Source organism: Danio aesculapii, chromosome 22, assembly GCF_903798145.1.
Source record: "Danio aesculapii chromosome 22, fDanAes4.1, whole genome shotgun sequence".
NCBI classification, from domain to species: domain Eukaryota; kingdom Metazoa; phylum Chordata; class Actinopteri; order Cypriniformes; family Danionidae; genus Danio; species Danio aesculapii.
Window position 1 is genome coordinate 7,501,553 of NC_079456.1, and position 12,441 is coordinate 7,513,993.

The 12,441-nt window shown below is 35.3% G+C and overlaps 1 protein-coding gene across 1 annotated transcript; it reads left to right on the forward strand.

Annotated features, from left to right (window-relative positions):
• Window positions 1-1,892: 1,892 nt before the first annotated feature.
• Window positions 1,893-9,366, forward strand: LOC130216602 (uncharacterized). The gene is made up of 6 exons (XM_056448495.1): window positions 1,893-1,939; window positions 2,022-2,333; window positions 3,277-3,564; window positions 3,630-3,752; window positions 4,673-4,740; window positions 9,316-9,366. The coding sequence occupies exons 1-6, from the start codon at window positions 1,894-1,896 to the stop codon at window positions 9,364-9,366; spliced, it is 888 nt and encodes a 295-aa protein (XP_056304470.1). The 5' UTR covers window position 1,893.
• Window positions 9,367-12,441: the final 3,075 nt, after the last annotated feature.

A 12,441-nucleotide genomic window follows, 5' to 3' on the forward strand; every position in this document is an offset into this window, starting at 1 on the left:
AGACTTTACTGACATTCACAGATTTAAAAAAAAAAAATACATATATATATATTGTCCATAATAAAAAATACTTTTATGCTGCAAAAATGGATTCTCCTTTGTTTCTTATCCAAATTTCACGGAACTTTTTTAATAATTGGCAGGAAGACATCTGCCGACACTGTGGTGAAAACCTTTAAAGCATGCCATGGTTAACATTACATTTACATTTAGCAGACACTTTTATCCAAAGCAACTTACAAATGAGGACAAGGAAGCAATTTACACAACTATAAGAGCAGCAGTGAACAAGTGCTATAGACAAGTTTCAGGTGTGTAAAGTCTAAGAAGCAAAGCATTAGTAAAGTTTTTTTTTTTTTTTTGAGAGAGAGAGAGTACAGTTAGGGGTATAGCCAGAGAGGCAGTTAAGATTAGGAAGAAAAGTGGAGACTAAATAGTTGAGTTTTTAGTCGTTTCTTGAAGACAGTAAGTGACTCTGCTGTTCTGATGTAGTTAGGGAGTTCATTCCACCAACTGGGCAGATTGAATGTGAGAGTTCGGGAGAGTGATTTCTTCCCTCTTAGGGATGGAACCACGAGGCGACGTTCATTCACAGAACGCAAGTTTCTGGAGGGCACATATATCTGCAGAAGTGAGAGCAGATATGAAGGAGCAAAGCCAGAGGTCGCTTTGTAAGCAAACATCAGAGCTTTGAATTTGATGCGAGCAGCAACTGGCAGCCAGTGCAAACGGGTGAGTAGCGGAGTGACATGTGCTCTTTTGGGTTCAGCCCTGAGCAAATAACTAAAACTCTGTGTTACATTTAACCCTGCGTTACTTTGTGCCCCGCACTCCCCTAATTATTAGCTGGGAGTTTGGAACAAACATTTCAGTCCTTCAACTAATATAGAGTCGTGTGAAAAAAGCCAGGACATCCTGTGAAATTCTTTTTTTTTTTGTCTTTCATTTGCAATAAACTCAAAATCTCCCCCAGAATGACTTTACAGAGAAGATGAAGACTTTAAGTGGATCTAAGATGTCTGAATCCTCAGTTTGTCACCTTTTCCATCTTGGTTTCGTTTTTGCTCAGTAAATATGACACAGTGTGAGCTGTCATCATGTTGTTCATCTGAGGTTTTATCTTTCAAATTTGAAGCCCTGCTATGGACTTGTATTATGTCCTGTCATGAAATGAGTAACATGCAAAAATAAATAAATAAAATAATAAAAGCTTTGAATGTTTTAAAAATGTTTTAAATTCTTAAAATAACTAAATGTGGTAAATCTGCTAAATCAAGCTTAATCTGTTTTGCAGATTTTACGGTTTGCAAAGATTTCAGTGCATCAACTGTGAGGTTCATAAGAGGACAGGAACAACCTTTTCACCTACAAACCAAACACACGTGTACTAAAGCCCATCCCCCTCACCTACAAAACTGCCATCAGACCACATCTCTGAAGAAAACCCGACCGCAGGCTGCAGTTTGACTCATGTTTAAGCTGCAAGAATCACAATGAGAGACAGCAGACATTATTAACATTTTCCCCACACATAGCAAATAATCTATCTATTGTTATTACTTTAAAAACATTTTTAAATAAATAAGCCGCACTTTAGAACTAAATTTAAGAGTATGTACACAATATTCAGTATTACTACTTCAACCACCGCTTTAACTAAAATAGGTTGCCTTGCAGTTGTAAAATATTTAAGTGTTAAATTATAAATCAAAGACTATTTGCAGGTTTAAGGTAACAATTAACTAAAATAGCATTAATATGTAATCATACATCATTCCTAAAGAAGAAAGTCTTCATTTCAGCCAATAGGAGGGTCAAACTCTCTTGTGGGCGGAGTCATGTTTTCAGAGGTGAGTTTTTATCCACTAATCTTTCACTGATCGTCTGGAGAAAATGTTTCGCATGTTTGCTTTATGTTTGTGCTGGTGGTGTTTAACTGGTGAGTTTAATATGTTTTATTTTATACAGAGAGAAGCCTCAAACTGAAGCCTTAAACTGTGTATAATCTGAATGTTTTCCAGGTGTGTTTGGCGAGTCTGTGTCAGTGACGGAGGGAGATTCGGTCACTCTAAACACTGATACTCAAATACCTAAAGATGACATACGATGGACATTTGGTGCTGAAAACTCAATCATAGCTAAATTTAAAATAAAGAGGCAAAACCTCTCCACATATGTTGTTCCTGATGGGAGATTCAGAGACAGACTGAAGCTGGACAATCAAACTGGATCTCTGACCATCATGAACATCAGATCTGAACATGCTGGAGATTATAAAATGCAGATCAGTGAAGCAAAACTGACAACAAAATCATTCAGCGTTTCTGTCTATGGTGAGTAGAGATCATCATTTGTGACTGATCAAACTGTCATGTTTTATTAAAAGAATATTTAACACAGTAATAAAGTTAAGCTTCATCAGCAGGATTTAAATAAGTGGCCTATATTCACAAACACAAAGAAATCGAGAGTTATCTGTGCACAACTTGTAATGCTAATAGATTATAAGCTAGCAAAGCAGAAAACCAGTCATAAAAGTTATTTAGATTATAATATATATTTTTAATTTGTATTCATACACCTGAAAGCTGAATTTTTGGATTTGATTTGTTAGGAAATGACAATTGTTTTGTTGAGATACGCAACGATTTAAAAAATCTAGGATGCAAAAACATCAAAATATTGAGAAAAAATAAACTGTCTACATAAAGTACTTAGAAATGATATATTTGCAGTAGGAAATGGGTCAGTTGGCATTTCTGTGGAGTTTGCATGTTCTCCCCGTGTTGGCGTGGGTTTCCTCCGGGTGCTCCGGTTTCCCCCACAGTCCAAAGACATGCGCTATAGGGGTATTGGGTATGCTAACTTGTCTGTAGTGTATGTCTATTAGTGTATGTCTTGGTACTCCAGATTGGAGGTTGAGTGTTGGGCGAACGACCCTCCTCATAAAAACTAGATGTTACGAAACACCAACATGGTGCGGCTAAATATCAACTTCCATCTAAATGGCCCAGGGAGTAAGTAAGAAAGAAAAGAATGAAGAATCAACTTTAAATTGTGTGTAAAGCTGTTAAATTTTCATGGAAACAAATTTATAAAAAAGTAACAACAATGCTTTAGTTCTTTTAAAGATTTTAAATACACAAAGTTAACCTTCATATTGTTTACCTAATGTGTCTTTACTAACGTACTGATACAGTGGAGTTCACTGAAAGCAGCATTATTTCCATATTGAGGAGTTAATTCATCTAATTTGAGTTCTCTGCTGTTTTCCAGCTCGTCTGCCTGTTCCTGTCCTCATCTTCAACTCTTCTCAGTGTTCTTCATTCCAGTCTAATTGTTCAGTGTTGTGTTCAGTGGTGAATGTGAGTGCTGTGAGTCTCTCCTGGTACAAAGGAAACAGTTTATTGTCCAGCATCAGTGTGTCTGATCTCAGCATCAGTCTCTCTCTACCTCTGGAGGTGGAATATCAGGATAAAAACACCTACAGCTGTGTGATCAACAACACCATCAGCAACCAGACCACACATCTGGACATCAACACACTCTGTGAGCTCTATGAAGGTATAGTAGTGCCAAAATACTAGTTTAAGTAGAAATTCACTTGCAATAATAATGGTCTCCTTCAGGTCCTGCAGAATCTGGATCTCTGCTAGTGTTGATCTCTACTGCTGCTGCTGGATCTCTGCTGATGATTTTTGTAGTCGGGATCTTCTGCATCTGCAGGAAACACAGAAAAACTAATCAAGATGGCAAGTGTCACCTACTGCTTTTAATAATAAAATAATAAATATATGGTAAAATATATTCTAAATATTTCAGTGAACTAAACAGTTAAACCCCAATTATTAAAATAAATAAACAATACTGGAAAAAAACGATAATGCCATAGTTTATTTTTCTGTAATATTTTATTTCATATATTGCAATATTGAGTGTAATTTCATCAGGTGAAATAAAAAGCTCTATTTGGAATAAATTCATAATTTTAGATTGATTGCAATGAATTTGTAGGGGAGTATATGGCCATAAAATATAAAAACCAATAGAAAAAAAAAAGACATTGGTAAACACAGAAGAGCAAAGATATAATTGAAATAAACAGCGCTTTATAGTTGTCTGGGAGTCTAGCAATATTCAGGTAAACAAATAGTTTAATTAAACTTAAAATAACTATGTCTGTTGTGTTTATGTATATATACACACACACATATACATATAAGTATATACATACAAGTATATATATATATACATACATACATATACATATATATACATATATATACATATATACATATATATATATATATATATATATATATATATATATATATATATATATATATATATATATATATATACATATACATATATATATACATATACATATATATATATATATATATATACACATACATACATACATACATACATACATACATACATATATATATATATATATATATATATATATATATAATCCTTAGTGAAAAAAGATGTTTGCTGTTTGTTCAAACTACTTATTTAAAATGAGCTCAAAAGCAAATGTTGATTTTTTTTTTAAGACTTAAGACTTAATTGTTTTATGTTCAATCCACTTAAATATAAGTTAACTTAATTCCTTCATGTTGTCCCAACATAATGTTTCAATGTATTTTTCTTATTTAAACAGTTGAGATTCGATCAGAGGAGATCACTTATGCTGAGACGGTGTTCAACAAAAGATGTGAGCATGAATCCGTAAGACACTTTAACATTCATTCATGATTATTGTCAGTGTGTAAGTGGATCAGCTCTTGTTTTTGTCCATATGTAACCCTGGACTACAAAACAAGTCACAAGGGTCTTTTATTATTTAGACTTCTGATATCTAACATTTAAACATCAAATGAAATCGGAATAAAGCTTTAAGTTCTTGTATGGTTTGTTAGGATATGATAATACAAACTATTTGAAAATCTAAATGCTCAGAAACATAAAAATTAAACTTTAATAAATGAAAAAAAAAATCTCTTTTAAAGTTGTCCAAATTCAGTTGTCAATATAGTTTTCCCCTCTGTAAATAAAGTTGATAGTACACCTTAGGGTTGTCATGATACTGGAATTTAGTATTAATCAATACTGAAATTTTAAAAACGTTCATTTCCTGCAAACATTGAAGTGACGTTGAGCACGTTCTTAAACAGCGCTGATTTGCCATTTGTGTTCATGTGCTCCTCAGAAATGACTTTGAATGGCCCTGAAGGTCATCTGTTCATCAAACTCACCGCTGTTGACTTAGTGTAACCACAGATACAGGGACACTGGAGCGTTTCAAAGTCTCGTCGATCAGCTGGTTTGTCTATAAGCTGACATATGAGCCATCCACTGATGAATCTCTGCTTTAAAACGATTCAGCGTCTCTGTATCTGTGGTTAAACTCAGTAAACAGCGATGAGTTTGGTGAACTGATGAGCTTCACAAACAAATCAGTCATTTCTGTTGAGCATGTGAACACAATGGCAAATCGGCAATGATTAAGAATGCGCTCAACATCGCTCAAATGTTAGCAGGAAATGGATGTTTTGCTTCACGACCAATCAGTCATTTCTGTTGAGCACGTGAACACAATGGCAAATCAGCGCTGATTAAGAATGCGCTCAACATCGCTCAAATGTTAGCAGGAAATGGATGCTTTTAAAATGTCAGTATCAATTGGTACCGAATTCCAGTATTGTGACCTCCCTTGTACAAATTTTACAATTCTAAGACTGAAGCAGAATGGGACAAACTGACAAAGTTCTCATAATTCTGGAAAGGAAATAAATACAATAATATAAAAACATATCAATGGAACACATCCTGCTTTATGCATCCTCACTGTAAGTATTAAAATTAATTAAGAGTCCTTCAGTCAAGAGCGGTGCGTGATTTTGTCCTTACTCGCCACTCACCAGCAGGAATATAGTGTATGCTTAGTGTTGCTTTGAGCAGTTCAGTTTGGTTTCACTTTCAATTCATTTCATTCTGAACTCTTTATGCTCCATTATTTCTTCATAACAAATGTCATGGTTTCCGCTACATTCATTCTTCCATGAAGAGGCACAACACCAAAATTCACCCCGCCATGGCTACATTACAGCTTCTCATTCAAAACATTCAGTTGTTGTTTTTAATAGCGGATTATAATCACACCAAAGCATATTAAAAGATAAGTGAATTATAACAGCGCAAACCTTTCTGTAATCATAGTAGTGCTGTGCGTTATTTGTTTAACCCTTTAAGGTGACATGCTGACTGACAAGTGCGTAATGCGTGAGGCCAGCAAACACGACTTAGCTTTCAGTTATGATGAACACAGTTTTCATAATTATACTATACTGATAAAGGTCTGTGGTTCTGCATACAATGACTTTATCTTGCTGGAGTTTAAAGCCGTTTCACTTTACTTCAGGATGCATAAATGCCGCTCTGTAGGTCTATTGGAGACATTCAGAAATATTCATAGCAAATCTAATACATGTTGGAGACATATTTGTTACACAAACGCACTAAATCACACTTCAGCAGCATTTATTTGAGAGCGCACAAGAAAATCACCACTTGAGCAGCGTGCACAAGCAGAGTAAATCGGCGCGCAAGCAAAGAGATTTGCACGCTTGTATTACATAAATGCGATCTCGACTTGTAATACTGTGCTCACGACATTTCTCCATTTGTCATTGAAATAACGCCATAGGTAGTTGGTAAATCTGCCACCACAGCTGGAAGAAATCCTAGAGAACACTGAGGGTTAATGTAAATAATCACTAAGCAGTGCATTTTGAAACATTTATGTATGTATTTGACAATTTAGGCACTCACTTTAAGATGATGACTCTACATGTGTGTGCGTGTTCTGCTTGTCTCTGCGTACACTGAAAAAAATATTCAAAGATGATTCCTTGGATTTACTCATTTTTTATGTTAAGTGGTTATAAACAATTAATTTGGGCTGAATTTAAACAAACAAATTAAGTTGAACATTATTAAATTTAATTTGTTTGTTTAAATTCAACACAGATAAATTGTTTGCAACAGTTTTGCATGCAGCACTTTTTTCAGCGTACACACACAAACACACTACAGCATGAGTATTCTTTCGCGCTTTTAAAAACGTGTTACAGTACATGTTTTTACTCATTTTCATGTGAAACTTAACTTCTCTGCTGAAAAAAACAGCTTAAAGCAGCCTGAGCTGGTTAGCTGGTTTCAGCTGGTCGACCAGCCTGGTTTTAGAGGGGTTTTGGCCCTTTCCAGCCTGATCATAGCTGGTCAGGCTGGGAGATGACCAGTTAAAACCAGCTTGACCAGCTTAGCCAGGCTGAGAGCCCAGCTAAAACCAGGCTAATCACACCTCCATTTACTCCTTTTGATATCTCTCAATATGACACAGGACAGTTGACAGTCAATAAGATTGAAATAATAAAAGTAATTCATCTGATTTCATAACTCGCAGTTTGACCTTTGGGTTTGTAAAATTCAATAAGTATAATAAAGAGGAATACTAAAAAAGTCCTTTTTTAATGTAAGACTGCATGATGGAAGTATTTTTGTATAAATATGTGCTTTTTTATCCAGAACATGAGGCATGATGGAATACATTTAGCCTCAAATACCACATATGTGCATTTAGTGTGTGTAAAGTTAACTATTATTTTCCAGTCCTGTCTTGAGCACTTGATGTTGCTTGCATGCACTTTCAAGTGGCTAAAACCACAAGTCTGGGTATTTGCACATGTCCAATGTCCCTTTAAGACTTGGCAGCCATCTTTAAAACACTTTCAATGTCTTTTCATTTCACCTAATAGCAGTTTATGAAATAAATTTTGCATATAAAAGCACAAAACATATTAGACTACAACCACATCACAAGTGTTGTTTACTATGCTCAAACAGCTTATTTTTTAAAGCTGGATCAGCCAATGTGCATTTGAACAGTTTCTATAGCAATCGAAGCCTCCAATAGCAGTGATAGAATAGTGATTGGTGATCTATTATTTGGAACTATTTTCATGCAAGACGATGAACCTTAAACACAACAAAATGCAATGTTTAATGCAATGTTTCTTGAAACTAAAAAATGAAATAATATAATGGCAGCCCATAGTCCCGATCTAAACCCGATTGAAAATCTCTAGAAAATCCTTGCAAAGAAACTTCTGGATAAGAAACCAAACTTTCAAAAAGACCAAAGAAACCTAGTGATGTCCTGTAGTATTTTCTGATTTACTCTTGCTCTCTTCTTAATAATTTGTGACTGCTGTAACCTTCAGAAATGCTCACTGTAATGCTTCACGCTACAGTCATTGACGTTCTCTAATGTTGATCACAGTGTGTTACTCCCCTCGAGATGAAACAAAGGCTCAAGTCGTTTTGATTTTAACAGACATTTATTCGGACGCGATTCTGTAGTATGTCTAGTACATTCTAGCCTTGCACTCCTCTATGTCCCAATAATGCCGACAGAACTATGAAAAGAAATACATAAACTTAAATTAACCCTTTAAAGGTGATGTTGCACATAATGAACAACATACATACAACCAAAAGATAAAGTGCACATTCAACATGTAAAGAAATAGACTTAATTGGCTAATTATACATTAACATACGGACACATAAACATACATGTTCACATCCGTTAACACTATACGACACATACCTCATTGGCCTCTCTAACTCAAGAGGAATAAACTTGAGGGGTAGCAGTTTCTCTTTAACAAACTTCTTTGTACTTCTTAATCCTTAATCGGTGTTATTAGCACAGCACCTTGTGTCTGTTCTACTTGTAGATCATCGGAAGAATATCTTGATTGCCACAATGAAATAATTCCCAAGCTAAACATAACAAGAAAAGGTTCACCCCTCCCCCTTATAGTTTTAGTTAAATAACTTTAAATAAATTAACATGAATTAACAACAAATATACATTACTTATTTATTCTAATGATTACTCTGAACATTTTAACCATTTATTGACCTTTTAACTGTAAAGTGTATATTTATAGAGTGTAATATATACGAATTGCTTCTGACGGCAGCTACACAGTGTTTTCCACAAAATATCACACTAAACCAAGTACTTTGGTTATTTTGTAAAACACTTTCTCAGAAATAAAAGCTGTCATTGGAGCAGTACTTTTCTGTCGAAATATCAACATGAGAGTCTAGCAACTAAAATTACATTCACATATACTAATTCTACAATATCGATCTCCAAATTTATACTGTATCTAAAGCTGATCAGGATGAATTTTAGATTAACAAATCTGTTTTATTATGTGTTTTTCACAGAAAAGTAATGAGGAGGATCATCAGGTGCTGTATGGCCAAATCATGACTTGAAGATAAACGTTAATCTTTTGGCAACTACCTCAGATTGGGAGTCTAAGAGTTTTGGGCTTGCACTTGTGAATGAAGGAATAGTTCACACACAAATGTAAAGTTTCTATTTACTCATCCTTGAGTGGTTCCAAATCTTAATACAAGTTTCTTCCTTCAGTTAAACACAAAATAAGATATTTTGAAGAATGCTGAAAACCTGCAACCATTGACTTCAATGGTAGGAAAAACAAATACTATAGATGTCAATAGTTACAGATTTTCAACTTTCTTCCAAATATATTCTCTTGTGTTTAACAAAAGAAAGAAACTCAAACAGGTTTGGAACAAGTAAAGGGTGATTAAATTATGGCATTTTCAGTTTTAAGTGAACTATCCCTTTAAAAAACGAATTACTGTCCACATCACAGTGTTTTTTAAGAAATTGCCTAATTCACATGGCTCATTATTTTAATGATAGACTACTAAAGCTTTAAGTGTACCTCAGGTGAAACATCAGTGTGAAACGTACGTGCAAAATACTCACCAGGTGTGAGAATGCACATTTCTCAGTTTTTCTATTTATGTCTGTGGTTTGATGTGCTGGACTAACAGCTTCTGCAAGAGCTTGTGAAAATGCGATGTCCGTTTGATCTGTTTATGAATGCATGTATGTGTGAAAAACTCGTGGTTGCTTTTTCCATTCCAACTCATTTACAAATGACACAAAAACATACACCGTTTGACTTCTGCTCTACATACAGCTCAATGATCAGCTCTCGAACAAATCAAGTAGTAATATTACCATGAAATATGAAACTATCAAAAACTTATACAAGCATAATGACTGCTGTGGTTTTGCTGATGAGCTGATGTGGTTTGGCTTTAGTATTTAATTTGATTTCACTTTTAAAAAAAGAAAACATGCTGTTGTTGTTGTTGTTGTTTTTTTTTACCTCTTTGTCTTTAAACATACAATGTGAATACATGCCATTTTAATTAGTGGCTCCTATCATGCTGATATCTGACGGATATGTGGAATTTACAGTGTTTTTATCCATTTTGTGGTCCAAGGTAAAACAGAAATTGTCAAAATGTGGGCTTCGCTTGCTCATATTTAATACAATTAATAAATATTTTATATATAGAATTTCCGTGTGTGGGTGTGATTTACATTGCCAGTGTCTCAGCATTAGTTGCTTTAACTATTGTAAATTCTAGATAAAGCCTGCTGAAGGTCTGCTGCACCTGTCAGAAATAAAGGTATAAAAACCGTCATTGGGTGCTCATACTGGTACCATTAAAAGTATAGAGTACCTAGAAAGACCAAAAATTTACTATTTGAATATGTACGTACCTTAAGTACAGTGTTTCCCAACCCTGTTCCTGGAGGCACATCAACAGTTCATGTTTTGGATGTCTCCCTCATCTGACCCATTAACTTCAGGTTTTTGAGTCTCTTCTAATGCAGAGATTCTCAAACGTGTTCCTGAAGGCACGCCAACAGTACACATTTTCATCCTCTCCCTAATCAAACACACCTGAAACAACTCATCAGAACATTAGAAGAGACTCCAAAACCTGAAGTTAATGGGTCAGATGAGGGAGACATCCAAAACATGAACTGTTGGTGTGCCTCCAGGAACAGGGTTGGGAAACACTGCCTTAGGATACAAGTGTGGACCATTTTCAAAAAGGTACTGAATATACTGGACCTCCAACTTGAGATCAGCTCAGTAAAGGGAAATATTCTGGCGTCTGATGCTAATCCAAATACAACTAGGATTCAATAACCTTTTTTGCTACATAATGAGTAATGATGACAGAGTTCCCCATTGTTTTGGGGTAAAATATCCATTTACAAGTCGTTACCAGTTATGTAGGAAATACAGTAGTCAACATTTGAAGTGGATCACAGCCTTTCATCAAAGTTGTCTGAAAACTAAAGAACAACACCCATACTTGTCTTAGGACGCATTTTAAAATACTTTTTAAATGTTGACTACTGTAGGGACCACCTAATTACTGTTGATAAAGTAGCTGGGATTTTAAGTACAATATAATAAATGTGGGGGAAATACATGTACTAGCTAACGTAATATTGATTTACATCCCTGCTTAAAAAAACAGCTTGTAGCTGGTTGACCAGCCAGGTATTAGAAGGGTTTTGGCCATTCCAGGCTGGTTTTCAGCCATTTCCAGCCTGGTCATAGCTGGTCAGGCTGGGAGATGACCAGCTGAAACCAGCTGAAAGCGCAGCCAAAACCAGCTATGCCCAGCTGGTCAAGCTGGTTTTAGCTGGTCATTTTCCAGCCTGAGCAACTAAGACCAGGCAGGAAATGGCTGAAACCAGGCTGAAAATGGCCAACCCCCTCTTAAACCAGGCTGGTTGACCAGCTAATATGGTTTAAGCTGGTTTATCAGCAGGGGTGATATTTTAAACTGTCAATAACTTATTTGTGACAGCAACAACTTGTTCGGATTCGGCGGGATTGGACCTTCAGTCGCTAAATTTAGCGAATCCAACATAATGGTAAATAAAAGTCGCATACCTGTGCTTTACCGGATTCAGTCTGTCTATACTGTTCAAGATTTGGCAGGATGTTTTTGTGTTGTATGTGTATAAATCCGCGGAGCAGATATGATGTATGAAGTATAAATATAATGTCACCAATTTCACCTTGGTTATTTGATCAACCAAAAGTAGATTTAAAATTACATGAAAACAAAAAAAAGAGAGATGGAAGAAGCTGTTAACATAATTACATATCTCACGAACTACATTAATAATGCATATTACTCATATCTACAAATATATACAGATGGTTCAAAGAGTTTGGAATCAGGAAGGACAGGAGTAGCACTCTGTATCCCAGAACTTGAAGTGAGGGAGGCTGGAAGGATATTAGATGGAACTTCTGTATACACCGCTGAGATGGTTGCAAGTTTGATGGCATTAGAGTGGACATATGAAACCAGACCTGCTAAAGCTCTAATATGTTCTGATTCAATGGGTGTCTTGATGAGTTTAAAATCAATGGAATCAAAAAGAAGTGACATCCTAACAGAAATCATGATCAAATTTAATAATCTGACACA

Bases quoted from the DNA above. Each gene is read 5' to 3' on its own strand.
- LOC130216602 (XM_056448495.1), top strand. From the start codon at position 1,894: ATGTTTCGCATGTTTGCTTTATGTTTGTGCTGGTGGTGTTTAACTG. The intron at 1,940-2,021 runs GTGAGTTTAATA...AATGTTTTCCAG, and splicing joins GTGCTGGTGGTGTTTAACTG to GTGTGTTTGGCGAGTCTGTG. The intron at 4,741-9,315 runs GTAAGACACTTT...TGTTTTTCACAG, and splicing joins AAAGATGTGAGCATGAATCC to AAAAGTAATGAGGAGGATCA.